General features: G+C 39.1%; 1 protein-coding gene across 6 annotated transcripts in view; it reads right to left on the bottom strand.

Annotated features, from left to right (window-relative positions):
* Nucleotides 1–637: 637 nt before the first annotated feature.
* Nucleotides 638–20,754, bottom strand: part of LOC127572647 (cadherin-related family member 2-like) — a 92,973-nt gene continuing 72,856 nt past the window's right edge. For all 6 annotated transcript variants that reach the window (XM_052020127.1, XM_052020129.1, XM_052020131.1 and 3 more), the window contains 7 exons: nucleotides 18,120–18,185; nucleotides 9,646–9,706; nucleotides 9,411–9,538; nucleotides 7,595–7,708; nucleotides 6,502–6,582; nucleotides 6,311–6,392; nucleotides 638–1,543 (listed from right to left, as the gene is read on the bottom strand). In XM_052020127.1, coding sequence (XP_051876087.1) covers nucleotides 1,352–1,543; nucleotides 6,311–6,392; nucleotides 6,502–6,582; nucleotides 7,595–7,708; nucleotides 9,411–9,538; nucleotides 9,646–9,706; nucleotides 18,120–18,185 — 724 coding nt within the window. In that variant the 3' untranslated portion in view covers nucleotides 638–1,351. The remainder of the gene's footprint in view (nucleotides 1,544–6,310; nucleotides 6,393–6,501; nucleotides 6,583–7,594; nucleotides 7,709–9,410; nucleotides 9,539–9,645; nucleotides 9,707–18,119; nucleotides 18,186–20,754) is intronic.

The raw sequence follows: 20,754 nt of genomic DNA, 5'->3' as shown, positions 1-20,754 counted from the left end.
TACATATATATATTATGTACTGGACCGGAAATCCGAACAATGGGAATTCAAATCCCACAATAGTAGTTTGATAATGTGATGTCAGTTTATAAGAAATTATTATAATTTACAATGCCATTGAAACCATCAGATTTTTATAAAAACCCAAATCTTTCTTTAAGGTCTTCTAGGTAAAGTAACCTCTGTCTTTGCCTGGCTTGGCCTGAATTTGATCTCACACCAAAGAGATTTGCTTTCTGAAGTAGCCTAGCAAAGAACTTTTATATTGCCACCCACTCATGGGAGCCAGCAATTTGTGCTTCCAATTCCTTCATGGCCTTGACCCTCACATCCTCCATACTTGCAACCTTACGAAATCCCTGGGTTCCCCTAATTTTGAGATATTCCTGCACACTCCCAATATTCATCTCTTCACCACCACCTGCTGTGTCTTTGGCTTGGTGTTAAATTTAGCTTGGTAATTGCTTCTGTGAAGTGCCTTTGGGATGTTTTTACTTAAAAAAAAGGTGCTGAATAAATAAAAACTGCTTTTGTCAGTAACATCTTCAGCCTGAAAATAAATGTATAAAACTGCATGGAGCACAATACTGCAAGAAACATGATGTAAATTTCAAATGTTTTAATTTTGTGAACAAATATTTTCACAACAGTCAAATTAAAATATATCAGAAAGAGCTCCCTCACGATGGTTAGCACAGCCTTTGAGGGGCGACCCGATCAAACAGTCCATACATACCATAGGTCTGAGTGAACTCATCTCAGCCAGGGTACTGCAACTGGCTTCCGTAATCCCGGGCTCCCAAACAGCACAATCACTATTCACTGTCCAGTACTTGTTCATAAATGTCACCAGTAATAAGAAGCTGGATAATAATTAAATATCACTTGGCATTTAGAAATGAAGTTAATCACCCAAGTCTTCTATTTCTTTCATACAAATAGTTTGGAAAAAAATATAAATCTAGTTTGAGGTTAGTTAGTGAATTCAATGCTATGGAGAGTGAGATTACCTCAGTAAAGTCATAATCTACTTTATGTAGACGACAGAGTGTTGTTAAGAGTGGATGGTTTGATCAGGGTGCAACAGAACTTCTTATAAGCCACCTGTGTATCAAATGAACTTAGTGACCAAGTCACGTTTAGATCCCAAAACCAGGTAGCTTTCCTACTGACCTAGAGAACTTGGATGTTTATTCTGGATGGTGACTTCATCTCACAATTTTCTCCAGGCCTCTGCACTGTCAATCAGAAGTTAAAACTCCAAATGGTAAGGCTAATTTTTACATTTGCAGTTAAGACTCTACATCAACCCAGAAAGTCACAAAATATTTAACAGTTTAAAATTCTTCTTTCACAGATCGGTACCATTCAGTCTTCTGTTATTGAGTAAATTAATCATTTTTCCAGATTTCGGCTTTCCTACACATTTTCTTTCTTCATGTGATGCTAAAGCAATGGAAAGGAAGTTGTGGGCTGTAGCCTCGTGAGAATTTTCGGAATCACTTTTTTGTGCACTTATGAAAAATACATTGCCTCTTTTTTCCTGTTTGAAGTTACAAGGAGAAACAAAAGATTACTAGCATGAAATGAAAACTCATACGATGCCACTAAGTAAAAGCACTGGATTTGCAAAGTTTCTGTTTGAAAATTCTATAAATACAATCAATTTAAACATATAAATACAAGTTAAAAATATTTGTAAGGCTCCTAGGTGGAATTTTCCAGTCATTGGTAGGACCTCCTACATATTGAACAGTCTGTCATAAAACTGCAATTTTCTGTCCAAATTCCAAGGCTAAGTATTAATGGGAGGAAAACTGTGGGCAAGGCATCTTTGATTTTCCAGTGAAGTGCCATTATATATGGGAATTTTCCAGTTATGTTGGGTCTTGTAAAATTCCAATTATTCAATCAATACGCTTGCCTGGAACAGTTACACTCTAGGAATCTTTGCAGTGGCAATATTTCTACATAACTGTGGTAATTGCTTATGTAGTTCCCACCTGGAATGTTCTCTACTAAAACATGGATATTTTCTTTATTGATCCACCTTTCCCTAGTTCATTGTTGACTGAGTATCAGCAGTTCATTGACTATTGGAACCAGTGCGATGTCTAACAAGCCATTTGTTATGGAGGAGAGGAAAAGAAATCAAAATACCAAATTTGCTTTACGTGAATAGTACCAGCACATAGAGTGATAGTGACCTTTCAGTTTGGCTCGCTGACCAACCCTTCTGTGTTTAAGGGCTGTGGAGACTTAGAGGCCATTTGTGATGGTAGAGATTTCAATTGGCCTGGTTCATGTATAAACACTTAAATACTTGATTGTGAACAAATGACAACAGAGAGGATTTTAAACACTTTTTAAAGGGATATCACATTTCACTTTTTACATGTTGAGGGAGCCTTGATATTAGGCCATGAGACTTTCTGAGACACTTAGTGAAGACTTCACTATCAATCTTATTCTCAAAATTCTCTGAGGACTTTAAGTGACAAAAAGGTGCTGTCTACTCTACCTTATTGCAGTTACCAGGCTTTTAGTGGGGATTCCTCCTTGCTCTGCAGGAGGATAGGAAGCCAGGCAGAGAAGCGCTTGTTGCTGCAAGAAAGAGGGACAGAGGGCAGGAAGATTCCCTTCCCAGTGCTGAAGGATATCTGTCCTTCTCTGGATCAACTCTGGTGCTATGTTCAAGAACCCTGTGCACCCTCCTTCAGCACACTCCACACCTTCGGTGGAATTGAGTGCATGCAGTCCACTCACTCAGCTCCACAAATTAGCCCTTGAACACCAAACCTCACGTGTTGTGGTGGCAACAGGAATACACAAATTATGGAAATCAGAAAATTGAACTGAAAAACTAATATTTAAACAGGCAGTCTTTGTAGCTCAGTAGAGGTTTACTTCCTGCTTCAGTCTTTTCACCAGCATTTGGACAGACAGAGTCTGATCAGGGAGAGTCCGCATGGCTTTGTGCATGGAAAATCATGCTTGACAAACCTTTTAGAGTTTTTTGAAGAGGTAACTGGAAAGGTAGACGAGGGTAGGGCAGTGAATGTTGTCTATTTGGACTTTAGCAAGGCCTTCGACAAGGTCCAGCATGGTAGGCTGGTCTGGAAGGTTAGATCCCATGGAATCCAGGGAGAGCTAGTTAGGTGGATTCAAAATTGGCTCAGAGGTAGGAAGCAGAGGGTGGTGTTTGAAGGTTGTTTCTCGGAATGGAGACCAGTGACTAGTGGTGTGCTGCAGGGTTGGTGTTGGGATCCTTGTTATTCGTTATTTATATAAATGATTTGGATGTGAATGCACAAGGTTTGATCAGTAAGTTTGCGGAGGACACAAAATTAGGAGGTGTTGTTGATAGTGAAGAAGGTTATCATAGATTACAGGGGCATCTTGATCAGTTAGGGAAGTGGGCTGAGGAGTGGCAAATGGATTTCAATACATATAAGTGTGAGGCGATTCCATTTGGAAAGTCAAACCAGTGTAAGACTTATACTATGAATGGTAGGGCACTAGGGAGCATAATGGAACAGAGGGATCTAGGAGTACAAGCACACAGTTCATTGAAAACAGCGTAACAGGTAGACAGGGTGGTGAAAAAGGTGTTTAGCACTCTGGCTTTCATCAGTCAGGGCACTGAGTATAGGAAGTTTGGGACATTATATTGCAGTTGTAAAAGTCGTTGGTGAGGCTGTACTTGGAGTACTGTGTACAGTTTTGGTCACCCTGTTGTAGGAAAGATGTGGTTAAACTGGAAAGAGTGCAGAAAAGAGTTACAAGGATATTGCCAGGACTAGAAGGCCTGAGTTACAGGGAGAGGTTGGCCAGGCTAGGTTGGAACGTTCCTTGGAACATAGGAGAATGAGGGGTGATCTTATAGAAATGTTTAAAATTATGAGAAGTGTAGATAAGGTGGACGGTAACAGTCTTTTCCCCGGGGTAGAGGAGTCCAAAACTAGGGGGCATAGGTTTAGGGTGAGAGGGGAAAGATTTAAAAGGAACCTGAGGGGCAACTTTTTCATGTAGAGGATGGTGAGTGTATGGAACGAGCTGCCAGAGGAAGTGGTTGAGGCAGGTACAACAGTATCATTTAAGAAGCACTTGGATAGGTACATGGGGGGGCAGGGCTTAGAGGGATATGGGCCAAACACAGGAAATTGGGACTAGCTGGATGGGCACAGTGGTTGGCATGGGCTGGTTGGGCCAAAGGATCTGTGTCTGTGCTGTATTGCTCTATGACTCTATGACCAAAATAACCCCCATTGGGTTAACATCTGCATAAACAAAATGTAGTGAGAGCACATTCAACATTGCTAGATGAACTGTACCAAACAGAATGCCTACCACATGACACATCAGAATTTCCCTAGTTGACATACATCTCTAACTTGCATTTATCAATTTTTATTCCTAATTTAAGGCTTTTCTAAAGTTGTTACTGTTTGGAAAAATGGTGTATTTTGTATTTAGTAAACAAAAACTTAAGACAATTGCATTAACTTTTAATATCTAGAGTGAAGTGCAACTAAATTGGTAATGACAAAAATCACACCTGCACAATAAACATCACCCTTTTCACCCATGGTTTTACAATTCTGCATACTTTCCCCACTCCCTCTCCCTTTCCCTACCCTCTACCAAGTTACCTGATCATGCCATTGGTCAACGTGTTCTATTATTTCTCCAAAAACAAATGCAATTAGTCAATAATTCATGCAGAATACCTCTATTATTTAAGTTGCATTCTTAAAGCAAATGCATTGTTGACATATAACATATATTTCTAACAGTATATTTTATTAGTGTTAAAAATAATCAATGCCTACAAATATCTCAAGTTTGTAGTGTTGTGATTTGGGAAATACGACAGGCCTCCCGTTCCATACTTCCAGCAGATGGGAAGATAGGTACAAATGAGACCAATGCTTGATTTGGTAAGATTGGATTGGCAGTAGTTGGCACTTATACTTGAGTCAAAGTCAATATTCTGATTTCATGGATTGTAGCTTAAGACGATGTGGGATGCTTAACAAAGGAAATGATGTCAATTCCACAATGTAGCCAAAGATAGTGGAAAATGTATTCGAAGAAAAAGGAGCCAGAGCATTAATTTTAATAAGAATTTGGTCACAATACTACATCCAGTGCTTCTGTTCTCCCTATGTTGATCCTGACTCACAGAAAGCTCAGGTCAAAGAATAACAGCCATTGTTTGAGTCTTAACTCTAACCATCGTTCCTTTCGAGGGCACAATTCATTCCTGGAGAGGTAGGATGACTGAATTTGTTTGATCCCATGTTGAATGCATTGCTCTACCTCCATATTAATGTACAAATTTTCTTCTTTGGCAATTGATGTGCTGCCATTGGACAGCCATTAAAAGCGATATTGGTTTGGAAAATCACCTGCAGCCTCACATGATGTGGCTGTAAATACTCGTCCCAGTGTGATTAGAAATAAAATTCTTTTGACTTTTACTTATAAAACTTGAAATGTATGCTTTTTGAAATATATAGGTTGATACTGAGCTGTGTCATGTCTATTAGAAGAAAGCCATTCAGCCCATCAGGTCCATGACAGCTGTCAGCAGAGCCATCCCATCTGGGTCAATCCACTGTAGCCTTGCAACATATTCTTTCTCTCATGTCCATCAATTCTTCTTTGATCCTTTTTGCTGTTTGGGCTAAGCTACAGTATCCAGTTCATCTACCAGCACATCTTTGGAATCAACAACTGGAGGGCATAGGTTTAAGGTGAGAGAGGAAAGATTTAAAAGGGACCTGAGGGGCAAATTCTTCACACAGAGGGTGGTTGAGGCAGGTACAATAACAACAATTAAAAGATATTTGGATAGGTACATGGACAGGAAAGGTTTAGGGGGATATGGACCAAACACAGATAATTGGGATGAACTTAGATGGGGACTTTGGCCGGCATGGACAAATTGGGCCGTAGGGCCAGTTTCCATGCTGTAACACACTATGACTCTATGGGAGGAAACCAGAGCACCCGGCAGAAACCACACAGTCTGGGGAGAATGTACAAACTCCACATAGGCAGCACCAAAGGTCAAGATTGAACCTAGGTCCCTGGAGTTGTGGGCTGTCACCACTGTGCATAGTAACTGTTGTGTCAAATTCCATAACCTACCATTCTGTTATTGGGTTTAATTTTGTTCTTCAATGGGTTAATGCCTTTAAAACATTTGGCAAAGGAATTCCCATTTAATGTGTTTTCTGTTATTATCACTCGGAATGACTTAACACAATAATAAAACGATCAATGATTTTTTTAAAAAAATTACCTGATATTTGTAGGTGTTTGGCTCCCGGATATTAAAGTAATCCTTCTCATCAGCAATGGGATTATCGTCAAGAGAGTTCAAACTGTATTTCAGAGTATATTACATAGTCATCAGTTTCAGCAATGTAATGAATTAAACTATTTTACAGGTAGGTTTCAACTTCTGATTTCCACAGAAATGAGATTACAAACCTTTGCTGGTCAGAACAAGTATCTTCATTAAAACAGCTGGTCACTTCAATGAACTGAGTTTTATTCCAAATTGGGTTTGATCTGGAGGTCAAAATTTAAAAGAACACAAGAATGTACAAAAAGCTATTCAGCCTTTTTGGTTTGTTTTACCAATAATGAGATCATGTGACTTGATTCTATAATACCTGCCAGTTCCTCATGTCTCTTAATAACCTCAGTTAACAAAAATCTATCAGTCTTTAGGATTTAAAATTAACTATTCACCAAACACCAATTGCCATTTACTGTGAAAGTTCCAAATCACATGGGACTCAGAAGGAGGGAATGTTGGGCTCAGGGGAGGGAGACCAGATATTGGGGTTTTAGGGAGATTAAGTACTAGGCTCACATCAGCAGTTTGGAACTTTGTCCTATCACAGGTTGCTCACTGGTTTACCCATTAGTAAACGATGTCACATTCAGATGCCATTAATTTTTCAGCAATATCTGGCCCATCAATCCATAACCTAGTGCAAAAGAAGTTTACCAGGATGCTGCCTGGATTAGAGGGCCTGTGCTATAAAGAGAGGTTGGACAAACTTGGGTTGTTTTCTCTGGAGCGTCAGAGGCTGAGGGGAGACCTTACAGAAGTTTATAGGTTTTGAGAGGTATAGATAGAGTAGACAGCTGGGATCTTTTTAATCAGGTCAAAATGTCTAATATTAGAGGGCATGCATTTAAGGTGAGGGGGGTAAGTTCAGAGGAGATGTGTGGAACACGTTTTTTTACACAGAGAGTGGTGAGTTCCTGGAATGCGCTGCCAGGGATGGTGATGGAGGTGAATACAATAGAGGCATTTAAGAGGCTCTTAGATAGGCATGTGAATGTGCAGAGAATGGAGGGATATGGACGTTATGTAGGCAAAAGGGATTAGTTTAGTTAGGCATTTAATTACTAATTTAATTAATTTGGCACAGCATCATGGGCTAAAGGGCCATGTTCCTGTGCTCTACTGTTCCATGTTCTATGTAACCTACTTGCTGGTATTTGCCAGTGGTATAGCATCTCAAAATACTTTGCTCAAAAAATCTAGGAAATTCATGTTTGACTTCACCCTTCTGTGGTATACATGTTTGTTCCAGGTACATCAAAAACCATGGGGTTCCTTTTCACAGAGGTCAGCTGTGCCACACTTATTGATGAAGCAGCTTTCAATTTTCGTTGATACCTTGAGAAAAGATATTGATGTTAAGTATTTGCAGAGGTACTTTCTCAACCATCTTAAACTGATCCTCGTAAGGTTACTGAAGACCCTCATAAAAAATTATTTTTAGTTCTGATTTTAGACCAAAATTGCATTTATATTACTTTTGCTAAAACAGCATGTTTTCTCATTTTTAGCATACATGGCTAGTACTATTATCCTTTATAAATGTAACAAATATTTACCTCATGGCTGCCTGCCAATTAAACAATGGTCTGTTTTGGGTCATTTTCTTCACTGAGTATAAATTGGAAGGCTAAAAACAGGCAATAAAATTCCTCCAGGAATAGAATGCTTAAATGATGCCCCATCGGGGGAAACCCACAGAACAGTCTTGAAAGCTTTCCTGGATAATTCCTTCACCAAGCTCAGGCAACTGTCTAGCTCCATTGTGTCACTGGACAATGTATTATACATATACAACATTGAGTGTGTTACTTATTTAATTTTGAGCCTGTGTCCCTGTTTAAAAGCATCTTAAACTTCTGCATAAAAATATTTTAAAAGAGTGGTTGAAGGGGAAAGGAGAGATTTAGAAGAAAGTGCACCTGCAGAGAGTATCAAACTCAAGCAGATTTCAGGCCCATTCAATGTGTTCTACCTTGATCCAGATGCACTTAACAAAGCTGTAATTGAAAAACTATGGATTAAACTAAATTCATGGGAATCCAGAGTAATTCTTTAAAGTAGTCAATAAATTGACTATAAGTTAGAGAGTAAAGGTGTTATTAGTGAGCTGGGTGCAGCAGGAGTCAGCGCTGGTATCGCTGCTGCTTATAAATTACTTCAGTGATTTGGATTCACACACCCAATTCAGACCAATGCAACAGATAGTGAACAAGGTAGGTAATTTAGATCTGGCGTCAGAATGCTGTACATGTGACAACAAATTAGTGGCTTTATATCTCTTGTGATTTCTATTTCCATTGAAGGCATTTGAATCTCAGCTTGATTGTCCAAGCCACCTAATGCCTTTTACACATGGCACCCTACACACCTGGAAGATCAAGGTTTCCAAATTGTCAACCATTGTACTTATTTCGGAGATTGGGCTGAGGACATTGTTACTAGAAGTTTGGTCCCCTCATTGCGAATTTAATCCCATAAAGATTGGTGCCACAGGGCTGATTTCCTTCCCTCTCATTGTGTAGAGCCAGATATTGAGCCTGGATATGTGGGAAAAGAAGAGCAATCCGTGCTAACAGAATCATATTCCATATTGACTCAGCAGCTCAGCGAGGGGTGAGAAATTTTAAGGGTAACTACATTTAACATATTGCAGCAGTGTTCCTTCCACCATTTACTAAAAAAAGGTTTTGAAATTACAACATACAATTTTATTGTGTGAATACTTGAGTCATCCATTTCAAAGTTCACTCTCCTATGATAGTTGTGAGTCAAACATAGAGGTATAAAAAAGAGGCAGGACTACACTGTTTGGCCCTTCAGGTCTACAATCAGGGCTATCCTCTATCTCAATACTTTATTCCCATTCCCTCCCATACTCCCTTTTTTGAATCTAAATGAAATCTCCATAAAGAGAGGAACTTAGTATTATAGGATATTACTGCACATTGTTATCTTTAAGCTAAAATTTATTCCTAGTTCAGCAACTAGTAGCCAACTAATGACACCTCCCTGCCACCTCGCCAGCAGAGCAACTAACCTTTGTCTAATATACACAGGGAGAAGTACAGCCAAAGCAACAGAAGTTATGTTGGCAACAGCTAATATAGAAATCACTCGGTGCAGGTTTGCTTTGTTATCAGATTTGAGATGAGATGAGAGAGAACCCTGGAATGAAAGGGAAACCAAATTACTCAATTTGATTAGAAGAACTAAAAGCAAGGCCATTAACAATGTAGTGAGGTATGAAATTAAGACCAGTTAAATTCACTTACCACCGCTCTCAAACCTAGGTCAATAAGGCTGGTAAGAGCAGAAACATTTTTTTCTATCTCTCTAAAAATAAAGATATCTCTGTTACTCCCAAGAAAGCAAAACATATCCTGTTGATCTATATTACTTTTTGTAATTTAAAGAAAACTTAACAGAGACAATAAAGGCTAAAACAAATGCTTATGTCATAAATTTCAAATAAAATTATTAATCAAGATGATTGCATGATTTTTTTTCAGCCTCTTTATTTATCTTAGGAGTACAAAGTCTTTTAAGGACCTAAGAAATAGAGATTTCAAGTTAGTTACTCCATCTAGGCCTGATTATACAACAGGTATTCCTTAAAAGCATGAGAAGCTGTTATCCCAGACCTTAGTAAATGCTCTTATTAAGGCATAAACATGCCACATCCTTTTATATTTATGTGTAGTGCCCTGATGGATATTAGAAGAAGACAAGAAGTTGCTCAGTAATCCAGATTTCACCAATTTAAAGATGTCCCCAGGAGTTTGGAAAGTTTGGTAAATAGATTTTGACAGGAAAAGGGGACCCTTCTCTTTGGACAGTGGAGAAAAGTAAGGAAATATTTCTGGTGTTCTAACCAACATATAAAACACCCAACATCCATTCATTACCTCAGAGCTGCTTGTGGGACCTTGCTGAGTGCATGCTGATTGCTGGGTTTACTAGAAAAGTCAGTGGCTATCTGTCAAAACATGTTAATTGTTTATAAAGTGCACGGTATGGTGTGACAGGCACTGTAATGTATCGGTTAGCGTAACACTATTACAGTGGCAGCGACCCAGGTTCAATCCCGGCCGCTGTCTGTAAGGAGTTTGTACGTTCTCCCCGTCTGTCTGCATGGGTTTCCTCCGGGTGCTCCAGTTTCCTCTCACATTCCAAATACGTAAGGGTTAGGAAGTTGTGGGCATGCTACGTTGGTGCCGGAAGCGTGGTGACACTTGCGGGCTACCCCCATAGCACTCTTGGCAAAAGATGCATTTCACTGTGTGTTTTGATGTACATGTGACTAATAAAGATATCTTATCTTATTTAAAGTGCTCTGAGATGTCCTGTGGTCATGAATCGTGCTGTATAAATATAAATCATTCATTCTACCTTTTCATTTGAGTACCAGAATGAGTCAATCATTTTCTTTATTACATTGCAAAAGATGTCATCTTTATGTATTCCTTTAGGGACACGGCTGTTGTTGTTGTTGTTATTATTATTATTATTAACTGAAGTTTTTAATTAAAGATGAGCATTGAGCTCTTCTGATGTATATGGAACAGCCTGAGCAGGTTCCTCTTTGAAATTAATGTACAAATACAAAGGGATTCAAAGTAAGTCATGAGAAATACCCTCTCCCTTTTTTTAAGCAGTAGAACTAATCATGGAAATAATGTTCTGATGTCTATCTTTGGCTGTTTTAACTTTTTCTGGAATTAGTAGAAGATTCTCTCTGTTTCCTTTGCAAGAATATTTGTCAACTCAAGTGATGGCTTGGGTTTCCTCCTGGGTGCTAAAGTTTCCTCCCACAACCTGAAAACATGCTAGTTGGTAGGTTAATTGTAAAGTACTGCTAGTGAATGTGGCTGAGGGAAGAAATGGAAGAATGGACACGAGAGAGAATACATCACAGGGAAATGAATGACGGGATAGTATTGCTCTGAGAGGCGGCATAGACTCAGTGAGCTGATTGATCTCCTTCTATGTCAGAAGGAATATGAAAAATCTTTAGGAGATATAGTTAGAGCTAGAAATTGCTTAAAATGTAGACAGACTCACTTGTTGTACAAATGATTCAGATCAAGGCAAGACACTCGAAAATCATCACTTGTGGGGAAGGTGGGTTCAGCTGGTACCAAAGAGACAAGTGGAACAGACAACTCCCTACCACCTAAGGATATGCATAAAGTTGCCAGTCCAGAAGCTCAGCTCTGAATTCCAGGGAGAGAGTGATTGACCCAACCACACCAGTTATACAGGTAAAGAAAATACATATAATGTGCTTCATGGCTCCAGCATATCCCAAAACATTTTGGGATACAAGATTCCACAGGCAGTAGCAAAATAATAATTAAATCATCTGTTTTAATGATATTGTTTGAATGCTGCATAGGCGTGGATGCCAGAGGAAATTCTCTTCATCTCTGAGAGATACCCCTGAGAGAATAGGTAGGACCTTAATTCAACACCTGATCAGAGAAAGATAACATTTTCATTAGTACAGCACATCTTCAATATCGCACCGGTGTCAGTCTTGATCATATGCTCCTGACACTGAAATTGTATGCACAAACCACTAATGAGATTACAACTACAGTCACAGCCTTGCGAAAGATTCATACAGACACCAACCTACTCTATAGATCTAATTCTGATAAAGTTTAGGTTGTCCAGAGATTAAACCCAGAAATAACCTGAAAAGCTGTAACAAGCTCAGTCTGTAATTACTGTTGTAATTAATACTCAATATCCATCAATGCTGATTTGCAGTGATGCAGTTTGAAAACTTTGTTACAATACTCATTTATCAAGTAGATGTCTATTAATGATTTGTTCTTCAAATTACCAAATGCTTTATACTGCATCCTCTGCATGCTTTCTATCAACTCTGTTTATAGGCTTCATGATTTTAAATACTTCTATCAGATTCTTTTGCAAGCTTATCTGTTCCCAGTAGAATAATGTCACTGTATCCAGTTCATTCACTTAACTAAAGACATTCATCCCTGGATTGTTTTAGTAAGTCTCTTCTACACCACTTCCAAAGCTTTTACATCTTCTCCAATGTGCAGTGGACAGAATTGGACATAATACTCCAGACGTAGCTGAACCAATGTCTTTTAAAGATGTCCTTACTCTTATACTCAGTATCTCTGTTCATAAAGACAGGGCTTGCAAATGATCCTTTAACCACCTCCTCAACTTGTCCTGCCATTTTTAAGGAACTATGCAGATATTTCCCAGATCTCTCGGATCTTGTACCCCTTTTAGAATTGTGCCTTTTGTTTATGTATGCTCTTCTAATTATTTCTACCAACACTTTGCATTTCACATTACTTCCATCGACCACCTATCTACCCATTATATCCGCCTATCTATATCTCCTTGAACCCTATTGTTACTTTCCTCAAAGTTCATCATATCTGCATATTTCGTCGCCTGTAAACTTGGAAACTGTGCCTTGTACACCATCCAAATTGTTAACTATATTACATGAAAAGCAACAATCCTAATACTGAGCCCTCTGGAACTCAACTATACACTTCCCTCTTAAATTGCAACTCATTTTAATCAAGATTCATTTGGCTTGGACACAGCAAGTTTGACAACAGGAAAAGTGGAAGCCTTTTATTTTTAATGGAACTTATACTCAGGCAATTAAAATAATGCATTAAAAGATAAAATGCAGAGCGAGTCTCAGTAAGGATACATTTTTTGAAGTGATAAAGCATTTCCAATAAAAGACCAGGCAAATTACTTTCTCTCCTGTTGCACCTGAAAACATACATAACATGAAGAGGTGCTCTGAAGAAGTACATGTGGAGGACACTCATTATTGAGAGCTGGGTAGGTATGATTAGTTTTTTGGATGAAGGATCACTCAGGTAAGGGTTGGATGAACAGCTGTGAGAGAGTGAGAAGACTTGGGCTTTTCATAATTACTCATTTAACTCATTTAGATCCAATATTTTCATCCAGGTAATTTGGTTTGTGCACCAACTATGTACGTATCTGAGCATGTTGTAGATTTAAACTGTTGTAGATCCTGGGTGAGAAAGAGAAAATTTTTATATGCAACGATTAGAGTTTGTTGGAAATGCAACGTCTTGAAGGAGTAATGGTTTCATGTTTAGTTGTGGCTTTTGGAAGGAAATTCAATGAATATTTGAGGGTTACTATTTTGCTGGACAAGGTGAAAGAACAGAGGAATGGGATTGAGTCATAGAATTATAGAGAGATATGGAACAGGTACAGCTTTGGCCACTGAGTCTGCACCAACCACCTATTTACACTAATCTGGCATTAATCCCATTTTATTTTCCCCACATTTCTATTATCTCCCCCAGATTCTACACTCACCTACATATTAGTGGCGATCTACCTTGCCCATTAACTTACCAACCCACACATCATTGGGCTATGGGAGGAAATTGGGACACACGGAGGAAAGCCATGTAGTTACAGGGAGAACGTGCAAACTCCACACAGACAGCATCTAGAGGCTAAAATTGAACCTGGGCCTCTGGCACTGTGAGGCAGTGGCTCTACTACCTGCACCACAGTACTCTATAAGAACTTGCTCTACAAAGGACCACCATTGACTTGATGGCCTCTTTCTGGACTGTAATGATTCTGATTCTATATGCCGAGAAAATTCTGCCCTCAAGGTTTTATTTTAATATGTGATCACGTTGACAACAAATAATTGTTAGATGACACTTCATTTTCCTTTTGACAAATGAATTAATTCATTCACTCAGTAGTTGGTTGAGGAAGTTAACTTTAAAATGAATCCAGATGGTATGTGAAGCAGTTTAGTGAGCATCTTAAGTATCATTTAGTCCCATATCAACACTGGGAAGTGAATCCAGATGGTACCTGAGGAATTACAAGTGGGAATTAAGGTTTCAGCTGATTCCTTGGCATACATTTGTTTGATAAAATCAAGTGTTCTTGTGAATTGGAATTTGATCATCTGGTGACTGGTGGGTCAGCATGAGAGAGAATGAAAACTGCCTGGCTCCCTATACCGCAGGGAAGAGAACTTTTCTCCCTTATCCACTTTGACATTGTAGAATATCATAGAGTCATGAAGTGGCATTTCAGCCCACCATATCTATGCTGACTATCAAGTACCCACAGATACTAATCCGTTTACCAGTACTTGATCTGCAGTCCTCCATAGATTTCCTGAATGAGTTATTTTACTGCGTGTTTCAATGTACATGTGACTAATAAAGATATCTTATCTCATCTTATCCCTATCTATCCTTATTTGTTACAAGAACCTCCCCAACATACCAGGATACTTGTCATTGGTATACAGAATCTCAAAACCAAGAACAGTGAAGATTTTTAGATTTATGCTGAAGGAAGACAATTCCAGATTTCAACTCAAATGCAGTTTTGACTGTATCACAGCACAAGCTTTATGGCTTGGTGGCAGATTCCCCATGAACATGTGGAAACAAATCTGCTTGATTTTTTAAAAAAATCTCTCACAGAAAAATAATCAACCTGATATTACAAAGCAAGTATTACTTGATCCAACTCTGTAAATGTCTTGCTAACTGTACACTTCATTATGACAGATTTTTGTTTTAAGAAATTAACCAGTTTCTTCACAGGACTTTAATGAGCTTCATCCCAGTCATGACAAACTGCAGAGCATTGATTATTTTTTGTATTCACAAAGTAGTGCAGAACTGTAAAATGGTGTAGAATAGATCGGTGATGGTGGTGTGCCTCAGTTTTAAAGGAGAAAATAACCTATTGCTAATAAAATATAACAGCAATATCTTCCACCCTTCTATAGTTTAGATTGCACCTGAACCAATGCATTGTTTATGCCATTTTAAATTTTGTCCTTGAACTCCCGCAAAATGGGAAAGCTGAAACTACTGCAATTACTCCAAAGAAAAGCAGGACAATTTTCCCTGAGAAACACAGGAAATGGTGAATGATTACATAGAAATTATGTGTCGCAAAGCACTCTCAGTCATTTATAGTAGTGTAACAACCAGGCTCGAGGAATTACCCAACCATCTGCATTTATGCTGGAAATAACGTTGTCACTCAATGAAGCGACTATCTATCCTTTCAATGCCTCTCATAATTGTATACACCTCTATCAGGTCGCTCCTCAGCCTCTTAGTCTCTAGAGAAAAGAATACAAGTTTGGCCAACCTCTCCTTATAGCTAATATACTCCAATCCAGGCAACATCCTTGTGAAACTTTACTGCACCCTGTCCCACGTCCTTCCTGTAAAGCGGCAACCAGAACTGGCCACAATAATCCACATAAGATATCTTTATTATCTTTATTAGTCACACGTACATCGAAACACACACAGTGAAATGCATCTTTTGCATAGGGTGTTCTGGGAGCAGCCCACAAGTGTCGCCACGCTTCCGGCGCCAACATAGCATGACCACAACGTCCTAACCTGTATGTCTTTGGAATGTGGGAGGGAACTGGAGCACCCGGAGGAAACCCACGCAGACACGGGGAGAATGTACAAACTTCTTACAGACAGTGGCCGGAATTGAACCCAGAACGCTGACACTGTAATAGCGTTATGCTAACCGCTACACTACTGTGCCTGCCCCCAATGTGGCCTGACCAAAGTTTTATACAATGGCAACATGACTTCTTGAGTTTTATACTCATTGCTCCAACTGATGAAGGCAAGCATGCCGTATGCCTTCTCTACCATCCTATCTAGTTTTGTTGCCTCTTCAAGAATTTTTTAAAAATCTCATAAAGAATTTATAAGGATTTCTATTTAAACTAACTTCAACCATAGCATGAGTATCATTAACTAGTACATGATTAGTACTAGTACTAGTACTTCTGATCAATCAGATTCTGAATATGTATAATGCTGGTAAGCTCACACTTGTCCTACAGTGAATGTGACATTGCAACCTTCTTGAAGATGAAAATGTGGAGTTAACATCCTAGGTCAATAGCTTTATATCAGAACTGGGAAAAGTTATGGCTAAACACATTTTTAAGATGCAGAGAAAGGTGGAAAGGAACAAGAGAACAAATGGGAATGAAACAGGCTGAATCTGTGAATCTGAAATGTTAAATTTGTTTCTCTTTCCACAGATGCTGCCTGACCTGCTGAAGATTTCCAGGATTTTCTGTTTTTATTTCAGATTTGCAACATCTGCAGTTTTCTTGATTTTCAGAACGAAGGGGAATTTCCGTGATTAGGTAGAAAGCAGGGGAGATAAAATGACAAAGCAGATGGTGATACAAGGCCACAGGGGGTAGCAATGGGACATTAATAAAAAAACAAAGATATGCCCAGAGGAGGTGCAAGTGGGAGTTACAGAATTCAGTGTGGATGCTGGAGGACAGGAATGTACCTAACTGAAAGTTCCTGGTGTTTACACTAAGCTTCAGCTGAACAGTGAAGGAGGCTGAGGACAGAGTGGTCAGAGTGGGAGAGAGATGGAGAATTAAAATAACTAGTGGTCAGAAGTACAGGCTCATCCTTGCTGACTGAGTGGATGTATTCCACAAAGGAGTCAACCAATCTGAATTTGGTCTTCGCAATGTAAAGAAGACCACATCATGAGCAGCAAATGAAGTACACTTGATTGAAACAATTGCAAATAAATTATTGTTTCACCTCAAAAATACTTGCGGCCCTAGATGATGGGAAATGAAGAGATAAAAGGGCAGGTGTTACATCTTCTGTAGCTGTATGGGAAGGTGTGTTAGCAATGATGAAGGAGTAAACTATGGCACACAGTATGCTCTGTGGCCATAGAATAAAGGATGCAGAGTTAGTGCAGCCTTTAATCAGAGTGTATTGTAATGGTCTCCATATGGAACTGCATTTTTCCGACAAGTGCTATTCCCATCTCCAACAATATCACTCAAACTGATTTTACTCCTTTTTTCCCCATGTCTCCACTCAGCCAGTCTGATTATTAAATGCTAGCTTTTAAAAAAAAGAGTTGACTGTTGTGCAATTATAGTCTCAAATTAGTATCCAGATCTTGTAAATCTTGAAAAACTAACTACCCTTGAAAAGTTGGAGATGAGCTACCTTCTTGAACTACTGCAGACCTTCTGATGGAGGATTTTCTACTGATTGGGTCTACTGGGATTTAGACTCAGTGGCAATGAACAAATGGCAATATATTTTCGAGTACTAGTGATGTGTAATTTGGAGGGAAACGGGCATGTGGTGGTGTTTCTATGCACAAGAAACTCTTGTTCTTCTTGGCAGTAGAGATCACAGGTCAAAGAGATTCTGTCACAGTAGCCTGGGTGAGTAACTGAAGTGTACTTTGTAGATGGTACATACTGCGGCCACACTGTGTGCTGATGGTGGAGGGAATGAATGAATGTTTAGGATGGTAATTAGGGTAGCAATTGAGCAGCTTTCTTTATCTAAAATTGTGTTGATTCAGGAAATCGTGTCAGTGGCATAATGACTGTAAAGATGCATACTTCTCCAAATGACTGCCCAACAATTGAACCAGAACCTTTATTTACTTGTCACCCATGCTTAATATTGTCCTGATCCCTGTTCATTCAAGCACTCCCCAACTGCAACAATAGCAAGATCTAATTTCTGCCAATTGATTTTATGGCTGAGATTTAGATTTGTGCCTGACCAATTGCAGGCCGAAAGGAAATTTATGGACCAAAAGCTTCTGCCAACTAATCCCTTCGAAAGAGGTAATAAAAGTAATTTTAATGATTAAATATAACACTTACCCTCTAATAACATCCGGATTGACAACAATGCCTTTGTCATCAATGAAATATATGTCCATAATGGTCCTTAAAAAAGAAAGACATGAATTTATACAGCACCTTTCCTCACTGGTAAACTTTCTTAAGTGTTAAAGGCCCTTGAAGTACTTTTAAAGTCCATTACTGTTGTAATGCTTGAAAAACAGAAACCAATTGATACATAGCAAGCTCCCACAAACAGCAATGTGACCATAGAATCTGCTTTAGCAATGTCCAGTGCAGATAAATTTTATTTTATTTGGGATAGTAAATTTTATTCTGGATTACTGTAGTTGTTTTTCAAAATAGCATTATGGGATCTTTTATATCTACCCAAGAGAACAAACAGGGTTTAACCCCTCAGCTAAAGGACAGCTGAAGTGTCAACCCAGATTACATGGCTAAGTGTCTGGAATGGGATTTGAACCCACAATCTTCTGAACCAGACACAAGACTTCTAACCACTGAGCCACAGCTAAAACAACTCAAGGAAAATAGAAGTTATTTTATCAAACATGATAAAGGACACGGCACATATCCGTAAGCACTGCCATAAAACAGATATATTGATGTCTGTCTAGTCAAAAAAAACATCTGCCTTCCATTAAAATTTGCAGAATAAATGTTGTCATATCTCACAAAATGCAGGAAGTATGTTTCAGTTTACTGGAGTTTTTAACACAAGAGGTAGTCTTACAGCATATTTGATAATATTGTAACGTGACTCATGAAAATCTTCACTAACCTGAAAATTATTAGGATTGGGTATCACTCCATGAATCATTCATTGCCTGAAGCACCTGATACACCAATCAATGTACATGCAGAAACTTCAGTGTGACACTAAAAAACCCTGAAATTGTAAGCTATGACCCAGACTGACCCATTTTTGTATAACAAATGTAAAATAAGCATACTGTAATCTACCCATGATAATGTAATTTTATTCTGCTGTGGTTTTCAGGAAAGATGAAAATGACTTCCACGTCACATTAGGTGATTAGATGATGTTCCTCTATTAAAAATGACTTGGGCAATGAGGGTATAGCATTACAAATGGGCTGCTCATGAAGTGTGACGATACAGCTGGGAGAAGTAGTCAGGCTAACCATAACTAGAAACAGGATAAGCCAGGCACACGGAGGGTGAGGAAAGAGGGGGCTGTGCTTAATGAATACCAACTCGAAGAGGAAAAAAATGATGTCTGCCTTGGGTTATCACAGAAAATTACAGCATAGAATGATGAAATCCAGTCCATTGGGTGCATGATTGGAGATATTTTGATGGCTCCCACTTCCCAGTTCTCTGGAAGATTAGGAAATTTTGTCCAACAGCAGCTCAGTCTAACAGTTGGAGTAGAAGATGTCAGTTCAACAGTGAGAGTGGAGGCAGAGTGGAGAGGCCAGTCCAAGGGGCAGAGTGGAAAGGTCAGTCTGACAGCAGGAGTGGAGAGGTCAGTCATTGATAGGAGTAGGCAGGTCAGTCTGAGGGCTGCAATGAGGAGGAGATTCTAATGGCAGGAGAGGGGCTGCTAGTCTGACAGTGGGAGTGAAGATATCAGTCTGATCTGACACCAGGAGTTGAGAGACCAGTCTGTCAGTAGGTGTGGAAATGCCAGCTTGATGGCTGCAGAGATTAGTCATACAATGGGAGTAGGGAGATTAGTCCAACAGATAAAGTGGAGAGACCCATCCAGTGGTCAGAGTGGAGGGACCAGGCCAGTGATCAGAATGAAGAGACCTGCCCAGTGGTCAGAGTGGAGGGACCAATCTGGTGGTTAGAGTGGAGAGTGCAGTCTGCCAGTGTATAGGTGGGGATTGAGATAAGCTGAATGTAACCCCATCTGCAACATTGTTCGTTCTTGGGGTTTTTGCTAATCCTGATCAGGTTGGGATCAGAGTGCTTGCCATTGATGATCATTAGTATCTGATGAACCATAGTGGTCTCCTATGTGTACCTGCCAGCAATGTGATCAAACTCTACTTCAGTGGAGCTCCAGACAGGCTGATCCCTGTCTTTTTTAAGAAAGAATAGGCAAAGCTTCCAGAAACACTACGAGCTCTATTTCTGGTATTGTTCTTTGCCTTGGTCAAGTGTTTAAGTTACTTCACTACTTTTCTTTAAATACATGTTAATGTAATTAAACAGATATGATTAAAATGGAAGAGATAAAATGGGGGCCACATTCTACTAAGGTTCAGAAGGAAACTTCACAAAGATTTGAGGGACATAGACAAAGAGAAGGGGCATGTGGTTTGGGATATTCAACTAACATAGGAATAAAAAAATTAAGGAAGGAGGTACTTCAAATATTTTATTGAGTAACAAGATTAATGTGTAATTTATGTTGGTTTAAATTTATGTTAACTTATGTTTGTTATGTTTGTACTGTACTATGCTGCTGCTGCAAAAAGCTAATTTTCATGGCATTTGTACCCTGTGTATGTACAATAAACTTGAACTTGTTGAAATTGGGGATGGAGAGGCCAGTCTGGTAGTGGTGCTGGTGGGTCCTTCTTGAATCACCACAGTCCTTCTGGTGAAGGTACTACCACAGTGATGTTGGGGAGGGAGTTCCAGGATTTAAACCTCATTGCATAGAAAGACAAATGGTATA

This window comes from Pristis pectinata, chromosome 7 (assembly GCF_009764475.1).
Source record: "Pristis pectinata isolate sPriPec2 chromosome 7, sPriPec2.1.pri, whole genome shotgun sequence".
Lineage (NCBI taxonomy): Eukaryota > Metazoa > Chordata > Chondrichthyes > Rhinopristiformes > Pristidae > Pristis > Pristis pectinata.
Note: the sequence above shows the minus strand (reverse complement) of the source record. Positions and strands in the feature narration are given on the sequence as shown.